A 10616-nucleotide genomic window follows, 5' to 3' on the forward strand; every position below is an offset into this window, starting at 1 on the left:
TCAGACGACGACATCTTTTCCTGTCGACCACTGTAACTTCTGTTGGTTGCGATTCACAACCTCACCACTAGATGCCGCTAAAATGTACACACTGCACCTTTAAAGTAGCAACCCAGAAAATACTTTATTTTCCATAATAGAGTATCAGTTCCCTTATGTTAAAAACAATGTCTGTGTGAAAGTACAACACAACTATTGTAGTTATTGCTGATGCTTCTCCTTCATGTTACTTAAGTGTGTGGTGTGAAATTGGCCTTGTCGTAATGAAGAATAGATTGAACGAGAGAGAGAGGCAGATTTCTCTCAGTGAACACACTGTTAATCCTCTTGCTCTTAAATCCTAGACCTGATCTACTTATTTTGGGTGGCTGACATGTGACTTAAGACATGAGAATGACCTGAGAATGTTCACTTCACTTTTACCTCATCATCAATCGGACAGGCCTACAGCCTGTTTAAAGCCATGCATGAACCCCAGTTGGCAGACACTCTGTTGTTTGTTGTGTGCATATACAGTATACTGTTAAAAATAGTTTATTTACTGTCATCTATAGTTCCATGAAGAACTTTTAACATCCATAACACTAAAGGTTCTTTATAGTACAAAAATGTCCTTCTGATTATCAAAATGTTCTTCATAATAATAAAAAATCATTCAGGAACTATTCAGTGAAAGGTTCATTGTGGAAGCCAAAATGGTTTCTTCTATGGCATCACTATAAAACCACACGCTTAGAACCTTTAACTATGGAAATTGAAGTTTATTTAATTTGTGATGTCTCTCTTGTTTTATCTATTTTATCTCTGACTTTTCTATTTGTAAATGTGAGGCTGTAGGTGCTACAACATTTTAAAAGAATGAACTCAAAAATTGTAATTTTGCCAAACCTGTATTGAAACTAAAGAAGAGATGTTAGGCAGAATATTCAAGCAGTTGTTTTCCACACAAGGAAAGTGGAAGAACACCCCTATCCAAAAAGCATCATAAAAGTAGTCCATACAACTATCCAAAACCACAAATGAGATCTTGTATTTTTAAGCTAATAAATTTAGCTTGATGTTAATGACTGAAGTTATGAATGCTTAGGTGAGATAAATATGTTTATGTGTATGTGGTATATAATGTCAATGGTACACAATATAATGGTTCTTCATGTTTCAGATGGAGAACTGTACACCGGAACAGTGGCAGACTTCAGGGGAACTCGACCTGTCATTTCACGCCACTTGAGCGAGGGCAGCCATGTTGATCTGAAACTGGATGATACGCTTGGCTGGTTAGAAGGTAAGATAACTTTGTTTTTAATGCTGCCACAAAAGCAAAGAGAGGAAGAGATTTAACTGATTCCGCTTTGCTTCGCTTTATAACTACACTGCTTTCTTTGTCACTACACAATTCCAGATCCTACTTTCATCAGCTCCACGTATGCTCCCAGTGAGGAGAAGGTTTATTTCTTCTTTAGTGAGACTGGAAAAGAGTACGACTTCATTGAGAAGTTTACAGTGTCTCGCATTGCTCAAGTTTGCACAGTAAGTGTTAATTGTTGATGTATTTCTTGTGAGCATGTTTATAACATAGCGTTTTAGCTAGCATGTTTACAGATTCATCAAACGCTTATGAAAGATTAGTTTCATTTGAGGTGGGTTTTATTGAAAATGTCATTCTCAGTAGGTGTTAATCTCTCTTTAGAGTGATGTGGGTGGGCAGCGTACTCTTCAGAAACGCTGGACCACCTTTGCCAAGGCTCAGCTACTATGTCAAGCTGCCCAAGAGCTGCCATACAACGTCCTACAGGACATTGTTAGCCTTCCACCACCGGAGGGCGCGTCTCAGGACGAAACTCTATTCTATGGGATTTTCAGTTCTCAGTGGTGAGGAAATATGCTTTATTATTCTGAGTTTTTACATTTTTTCCCCTATATTTGAAAGTAGTGAGGATTTATTTTATAATTTGCCATTTTGCTTAAAATACTTACCTCAGTTTTTGTGTTTTTTTTAGGCGAGTAAACTTGGGTCGCTCAGCCGTGTGTGCGTTCAGCCTCAAAGACATTAAAAAAGTGTTTACAGGACATTACAAGGTTCTGAATCGGGACACTTTGAAATGGAGCACACGGGTACAGGAGCCAATGGCAAACCCTGGAGAGGTTAGTGTCATAAGAGTGCCCTGAAAGGCCCCTTTATTTTATTGTTTTAATTTGGTTTACACCGTCCAGAAGTTTAGGGGCAGTAAGAAATCAATGGATGGATGCATTCATTTGAGAAAAAGTGAGAGTAACAACATTTATAATGTTACAAAAGATTTATATTTCAAATAAATGCTGTTCTTTAATCAACGTTCAATCAAAGAACCCTGAAAAAAAGTAGTTTCCACAAAAATGTCCAGTTTCCTCAAAAAGATTCAGCAGCACAGCTGTTTCTCAAAGTTGATAATAATAAGAAATGTTTCTTGAGCAGCAAATCAGCATACTAGAATGGTTTCTGAAGGATCATGTGATACTGAAGACTGGAGTTATGATGCTAAATATTCAGCTTGGCCATCACAGGAATAAATACAATTTTAAAATATATTCAAATAGAAACAGTTATTTTAATTTGTAATAGTATTTCACAATATTTTGTTCTTTACTGTATTTTTCATCAAATAAAGACTTTTTTCAAAAACATTAAAAATCTTACTGAGCACAAACTGTATTGTATTTTATTTTATTTTATTTTATTTTACTAATCAAATTCTCTTCATCTGTTTTCTTATGCCCTTAAATGAAGCCATTGAAATTTCTGCTGTTTATCTCTGCAGTGTGGCCTCCATAATGCATCGGACAACACTCTGCGCTTTGTTAAGGACAACTTCCTGACTGATAAAAGTGTTGCACCGGTCAATCAGGGCCTTACAATGGTGTCACCTGATAAGAGCTACAGCAACATCGCAGCTCAGAGAGTGCGCGGAGCACGCGGCAGAGATTACACTGTGCTTTACTTGCTCACGGGTAAATATTGGTCAATTTCAGTGTCACCATCAAAAATCACTATTAGACTGATAGTGGAGACGTTATTCTTTGTCAGTAGTTTAAATGATTGCTTAAATTATTGTAAGTACCATAATGCAATGTTTTTCAAGGATTAAGATAAATAAAAGCTGAAGCAATCTTTAATTTCTGTTTTAAATTTAAAAATGACTAAAACTTAAAGTAAAATTGAAATGAAACCTGAAAATAAAAAAAAAGTAAAAACTAATTAAAAAAAACAATAATGCTGTTTTGGAGATATTATTCCATATAGAAAAATAATATTCCTTAACACAATAACAATTAATGACAAGAATAAAATGTGCTATATTTAATGAGAGTAAAAAGAACTAATGACAGTTGTAATATGAGTATTCCTATACTCCTAAAAGATTCAATGCATTGGTTGGATTGTTGTGTAAGACTATAGAATAACACATATTTTTCCAGACATCAAAGAAATGCATATAGTGTTTTCTTTTTTTGTGACTTTATTACTGTTTCTTATAATCGTTTTCCCCTTACGAGTCATTTTAAAATGATCTTAATATCACTTTAACCGTGTTCCCTGTAGAGTCTGGCTACCTGCACAAATCTGTAATCTTGGAGAACGGAGCTCATATCATTGAAGAGATCCAAGTGTTTCATCAACCGCAGCTGGTCAAAAACGTCCTGCTTTCAGTCTCTAAGGTACCCATCACGTCAAGTGTCATTTATTAGCTTTACTCGGGGAACAAACATCTATGCGTGCCTGTATTTAATCTATGTAATCCTCTGACACAATAAAAGTCACAACATGCACAATATCATACTCTTTGAGCCATTAAATCAGATTCCTTGGTTATAACCCCTGTTGTGCTACTGTTTCCAGTGACTGGTGTCCCAGCTGTAAGACACACATGCTGGGTTATACCACTCCCATCACGCTGCTCAGCCAATTAGAGCCCAGTTGCTCATGGCAGACTTTATTTTCTGTCCTTATTCAATATTTAATTCTGAGAATTGTTTGTTATACAAAAACTGTGTAAAAGTGTTCAAATGGATTGTGTCACCGTCCCACAAGTCTATGAGTCTGTATGTACTGACCTCAGCAGTCACATGTCATCCGTAATAAATATAGAAGACAGATAACAGTTCTGTTTAGACATGTGGCTTTTCTGAGAGCTGTATGCTATATACCCTTTCACTGACTTAAAATAAACATCTATGGCATAATACAATTCAAGTTAAGTTTATTTAATATTAAATCTTACTTAAATTAATATCTGTTGGTTACCCTGTTGAAGCGTACATGAGTTAAATGAATTTTACAGGGTTCCTTAACACCAACTTTTGAAAAGTTTAAATTTTTGTTTAAATTTGAAATGTATTCATATATTTAATATTGATTTTATGAAGGAAAGAAAAAGGAAATGTCAAAAGTGTGCATAGTCACAGCTTCATTCTTTTATAGTATTTATTTAATCATGGCACTGCAAATTTACTGAACAAAAATGTATTTTTTGGAGCAAGAAAGAGTCTGAAGAATTAAATGTAAATGTTTGTCTTCCCCAGGGTGCAGTGCTGATAGGCTCTTCAGAAGGAGTGGTGTCAGTACCAGTGTCCAACTGTTCTTACTACTGGAGCTGTGCTGAGTGTATTCTAGCCAGAGACCCCTTCTGTGGCTGGGACCCTGTGATGAAAGTCTGCACAGACATAACTAGTCAGGACAAGCTGTGAGTATCTTTGCAGCCAAGTGTTTTCAAACCTAACAAATACTCCCTAATTAAATATGCAGTTGGTTTAATGCGCTTTTATTGCAGATTTCAGCATACACATTGATTAGGTTACTTCAGCATATCCCTGTCCTTTGTTTTTAATCTCTCCTTTCACTGCTTTTCACAGTGTCCAGGATGTAGATGAGGGTAATGTGTCAGAGCAGTGTAAAAATGTGACCCCCAGGTCACGCTCTGGCCAGCCCCGAACGCCTTCAAGTGAGTACAGTTAATGTGTACATCTTCATAATGTTTAGATATCAGTGTATAAATGCTGTTTTTTATTCCAAGAGTCCCAAATTCTATCCTTTTTAATTGTGTACCATTTTCAATTTCATTTATTGCAGTTGCAAATGTGGTACAAATATTCTTGATTGTCTCATTTTTATTTAGATCTTTGAGTGTGTTCTTTACCATTTATTGAATTTTCCATGAAATTTCTGCATTCCAAAATGAACAATAATATCATACAACAATGTCAAAATCTTGGCACAATATTGAAATTGATTTCTTTTAAGGGGAAAAAACATAACCAAAAACGTAATATTTAGCTGTCACACGTTTTACATACAACCCTGTTACCACATGATTTTTCCTCTATTAAGAAAGAAAAAAAAAATCATAAACGTGTGACATCCAGGAAGTAACATCATTTGGCATGAAAGCTGTTTATGAAAGCCTGTAATTTTCTCACAAATTGTAGTATTGTAGTATTTCCAGTATTATGTAACTGTTAATAATAACCTTAGTAGTATTATATAGTAGTATTTATGTAACTGTTAATAATAACCTAATTTAGCATAACATAATCTTCAATAAATTTGTAACCTTGTAAATCCATTTAAATTGAATTGTAATTTTTGTGTTTTTGTAATAGAAATTCTAGAAAATATTCACAAAAATGATGGTTTTAAACTATTTAAGTGTGAATAGTAGAATAGAATAGTAGATTGAATAGAATAGAATAGTAGATTGAATAGCAAAATGTGAAGTGAAATAGAAAGCAAATCAAAATACATCATATATTTAATTATATTAATTGTATATTTAATTGCATATTTAATTTGACCTTTTGACATGAAACTTTTTCTGAAGGTTAAGCACCTTCTTTTCAAGCCCTGATTTGTACTTGCTCATGTAAAAGTGCCATACAGAGTATTGGTTTAACTCCATGCCTGTGTTGCCATCGTGGTTTTGTGTATATGCTGACCCTTGACCCCTGACCTCCTCAGCTGTGTGTCCTCCAGGTGAAGTGGTGTCCGTGTCTCTAAACGAGGTAGTGCACCTGCAGTGCACGGAAGCGTCACACCTCGCCAAACGCCACTGGGAGCGTCTTAACAGCCAACTCTCGCCCAAAATCTACATTCAGCTAGACAACGGCAGCCTCAGCTTTGTGGCGACCCCGTCCACCCTGGGACACTACCTGTGTCAGGCTGTGGAGAATGGCTACACCCAAACGCTGATCGTCTACCATGTTAAACAGAAGAGCAACCCCACCATCCTAGCTGCTTCCCCGAGCCGCCCGCAGAGCACCCCGACTGCCGAAACGGGAAATAAAACCCCCATTTCCACTCCCAGGTGGATGACACCCAAGCAGACGGAGCCGAGGCCTAAACCAGAAGATGTGGATCCTACTGTCACACACAAAGATTCGCTGGCGATCACGATGCGCAAAAGTAGAAATTTCACCCGCTTGTCTGGGACGAACGAGGAAAACTCACAAATGATTGAGCCTGGTGGAAACTTCCAGCAAGTGAACACACCGACCTACTTGCAGGAGCTAGTGGTGGTGTCCGTTCTGTTAGCTCTGTGCATCAGTCTCTTGCTAACCATCGCGGTTAACAGGTTCAGGCATCTTTGTCACAGCAGGACGGAACCACAGATGACTCTTCGCAGGGACGCCGAAAAGGGAGGAAGTGCGACGCCCCAGGAGAGAGAGTCTCTCAGAGGGCATTCGCCACGTTTGGAAAAGCGGAATGGACAAGCTCCTAACGGACAGTCCCACAATGGTCAGGCACATAACGGCAAATCTCCCATCACACTGAGCAACAGTATGCTGAACGCCTCTAACGGTCACCTACCCAACACACCCATCTGAGGGTGGACGCTGTGATGGTACCCTCTCACTGTAAACCTCTTTTCTGAGCCAAACTGGGCTTCTGCTGTATCAAGCCCTTTCACTGAACCACTTGTGCAGGATCAACTGGTAAAAAAAAAAAAGTACAAATGGCACATTGGACCTTTAACAAACTTTTTGAAAGATCTCAAAGATCTTGAACTCTAGGTACTAGTGCATTTTCAGTTTGTTAATACTTAAGCTGTAATTTATGTGACAACTGTTTGTTTCAGTCTAAAGTGTATCAGATTTTATGCCTCTCTTAAATCACTTTCAGGCAAACATAAGTGAAATATATAGATGGACGGTTTAAGATTTTCATTGATCTCTTCAACCTTTTTAATTGATATTAGAAAGTCAATTCAGCTCAGTTTAAAAAAATCGTATAATAAAAATTTTAATGGACCTTAAATGTTTTAATTACTAACATTTCATAAGAGAGGCTTAGAAATTTTAAATTCAAAAACAACTTTTTGAAATTTCATATTTTCCATTCGCATAAAATATTCAGTTTCCAGTACTCTGTCTACCTTGTTCTATATCGCTATATCGCACATCTTTTTTAGTCTTTGCCTATGTTCTTTATTCTTCTCTGATTTCACATTTTAAATGTCAAGACGAGGTATGTTTTCATTTTTTCATTTTTATAGTCTTAAAGGGACACCCAAAAAAGAAATGTATGTCATAATTTATTCATCCTCCTCTCTTTCCAAACCTGTATGACTTAATTCCTTCTGTGGAACACAAAAGAAGTTACTTTGAAGAATGTTGAGAACTTTGAAGTTTTACTTCGCATTGACTTCCACTTATATATAATAGAAGTCAATGGGAACCAAAACTGTTTGGCTACATTCTTCAAAATATCTTTAAAGCTCCACAGAACAAAGAAGGTCAAAAAGGTTGAAACAACACGAGGGTATGTAAATGCTGACAGAATTTTCATTTTTGGATGGACTATACCTTTAACTTTGCACCAATGCAAAAATGAAGCTTTCAAAGATGCTTTTCAAGTGTTTTATTTTTAAGTATTTTGTGTAACGCATAAAAAAGTTGTGCTGATCGGTCATGTGTAAGTACGGGTAGTTGTATTTATATCATTTATATTTCAACAAGAATAACTCCATGTAAAAAATAATACTCAAAAGTGTTATGTCAGTACCTCGTTCATTATTGACCACTTCACTATAATCTAATGGCAAATCACAGTAACTGCTCAACACTGGAACTACGCACATTTTGTTACATTTTCAGAATCAGAGCATAGTTGAGGTAAACTGAATTCTTTACAAATTGTAGACAAAGAAACCTGATTTCGGTCTTGTCTTAAGAAGTTTTTTTTTTTTTTTTTAAATTGGTAGTTGCTGTGTTTTGCCTTTGCACATCAGTATATTGGGCCTGATTGCTACTTCTAGGTGGGAGTGACCTAAACCAATCTTTTGTTTGTTGTTTTCTTTCCCAGCCTGTGATTTGTCACTGAACGGTATGAAATTGAAGTCTTCATTCTGGGGAAATCCCTTGTAAATTGTGATATTGCCAAATCTGTGTTTTATAATCAGAGAATGAAGAACATGTTCTTTCTTGTAGTTCAAAGAACAGTTTCATTTTCTGTTTGTTTTTAGCTGGATAACTGAGTCCCAATCGAAGTCCAATATGTGAAGTCACAAGGACTAGATGCATTCCCCTGCATGCCACTGTTATTGAAAGATTCTGTTTATTTTTGTATAGCCTCCAAAAGCAGGCTGTTTTGAAAATAAAAGATATTGATTTAAAGTGTTTACTTCAACTTTCCTTAAAAAATGCTTTTTTGCCACTAGGTGGCATCAGAAGACAAAAAGTGAAAATCTATAGACCATAAATGAACTTTCAAGTGCTCGTAAATCTTGGGATAAGCAGAACGACTAACATTAGCGTAGATGCCATTCTTCTTATGATGTAACGAGTAGGGGAGACCGGGGACAGTTGCAACAGTGGATTGTTGCAACATGTCATTTTTCTCCAATCAGAAACAAGCCAGAGTGATGACACTCATACTGCACATACACAGTTACACATACATAATCACACATGATGTTCTGTCATGGCTGATAGGGTTGGGGACGGTTGCAACAAGTTATAAACTGCATGTTTAAATAAGAATAAAATAAAATAAAAGTTTGTTGCATTATAAATTGTTCAATTATTCCTGTCTGACACTGAAATATGGAGAGATTGAATAGCATCTGTAACACCTGCACACTGAATCTATGTAGGCCTATATTCTACACATAAACAAACAAAACTCAATAACTGTTATTTGATAAATAATACTGTACTATTATAGTGGGCCTAAAACAGTTAATATTTTCAGAATTTTATGCTCATTGAGACAAAAAGCTAGTTAATTAATGAAATTTAAGGTATTTTTTAACATGTTGCAACCGTCCCTGGGTTGTGTTGCAACTGTCCCCTGGGTTGGGGTCAGTTACAACATCTGGCTTGTGGCTTCTTCCGTTCAAATAAATACTGTGAACGATATGTCATATGTAATCATCTTTAAATGGTATGGGTAATTAGCAGACAGATTCAAGTTTAATATATACAAATTTGGTTGGTCTAGTCCAAATAGTCTCTGAGTAACTGAGAGAAATGCAAAAAGTGTTGCAACCATCCCCGGTTTCCCCCATCGGGTGTTATAGGAAGTGTTCCCGGTTCCAGCTGACCTAATTGATGTAGCCTAATAATCATTTAACTGATTTGAATAATAGGAATGTATAATTTTCTATGTGTATGCCAGGTTAAAGAGGTGTGTTTTTAGTCTAGATTTAAACTGACAGAGTGCGTCTGCTTCCCGGACAATGTTAGGAAGACTTCCAGAGTTTAGGTGGTAAGTAGGAAGTAGGTCCTAGTATACTGAGCCTTGTGGTACTCCATACTGAACTTGTGATCGATAAGACATCACTTCATTTACTGCTACAAACTGATAACGGTCAGATAAGTATAATTTAAACCATGCTAATGCAATTCCACTAATGCTAACATAATTTGCTCAATTTTCGAGTCTATGTGTCCTGTGTTGTTCTGTGTTGTCTATGTGTTCTGTGCTGTCCATTGACAAAATTCATTTGGTTCTAATTATAATATAACATTATTGAAAAAGATCCAATTTAAGGCTCCTTGAACTGCCACCTTACCGTGGTGGAGGGGTTTGAGTACCCGAATGACCCTAGGAGCTATGTTGTCTGGGGCTATATGCCCCTGGTAGGGTCTCCCAAGGCAAACAGGTCCTAGGTGATGGGTCAGACTAAGAGCGGTTCAAAAACCCTTATGATGCATATAAATTCAAGGACCGTGATGTCGCCCGACATGGCGCAGCCAGGGCCCCACCCTGGAGCCAGGCCCGGGGTTAGGGCTCGTATGCGAGCGCCTGGTGGTCGGGCCTCCCCCCATAGGGTCCGGCCGGGCTCAGCCCGAAGGAGCGACGTGGGGCCACCCTCCCGTTGACCCACCACCTGCAGGAGGGACCGTAAGGGGCCGGTGCTAAGTGGATCGGGCGGCAGTCGAAGCCGGGGGCCTAGACAACCCGATCCCTGGACGCGGAATCTAGCTCTAGGGACATGGAACGTCACCTCTCTGGCGGGGAAGGAGCCTGAGACTGTGCGTGAGGTTCAGAGATTCCGACTAGAGATAATTGGGATCACCTCTACGCACGGCTTGGGCTCTGGAACCACACTCCTCGAGAGAGGATGGACTCTTCACCACTC

At 37.7% G+C, this 10616-nt stretch overlaps 1 protein-coding gene across 2 annotated transcripts in view; it reads left to right on the forward strand.

The window, feature by feature from the left end:
• Positions 1–8646, forward strand: part of sema4ab (sema domain, immunoglobulin domain (Ig), transmembrane domain (TM) and short cytoplasmic domain, (semaphorin) 4Ab) — a 37779-nt gene extending 29133 nt beyond the window's left edge. The window contains exons 7-15 of one of the 2 annotated variants that reach the window (XM_081376344.1): positions 1163–1285; positions 1403–1530; positions 1691–1872; positions 2001–2145; positions 2799–2988; positions 3581–3696; positions 4561–4721; positions 4891–4979; positions 5993–8646. In XM_081376344.1, coding sequence (XP_081232470.1) covers positions 1163–1285; positions 1403–1530; positions 1691–1872; positions 2001–2145; positions 2799–2988; positions 3581–3696; positions 4561–4721; positions 4891–4979; positions 5993–6858 — 2000 coding nt within the window. In that variant the 3' untranslated portion in view covers positions 6859–8646. The remainder of the gene's footprint in view (positions 1–1162; positions 1286–1402; positions 1531–1690; positions 1873–2000; positions 2146–2798; positions 2989–3580; positions 3697–4560; positions 4722–4890; positions 4980–5992) is intronic. The other variant, XM_081376345.1, reaches the window with a different exon arrangement.
• The last annotated feature ends 1970 nt before the right edge of the window (positions 8647–10616 follow it).

Source organism: Scardinius erythrophthalmus (assembly GCF_964197995.2).
Source record: "Scardinius erythrophthalmus genome assembly, chromosome: 10".
Classification (NCBI taxonomy): Eukaryota; Metazoa; Chordata; class Actinopteri; order Cypriniformes; family Leuciscidae; genus Scardinius; species Scardinius erythrophthalmus.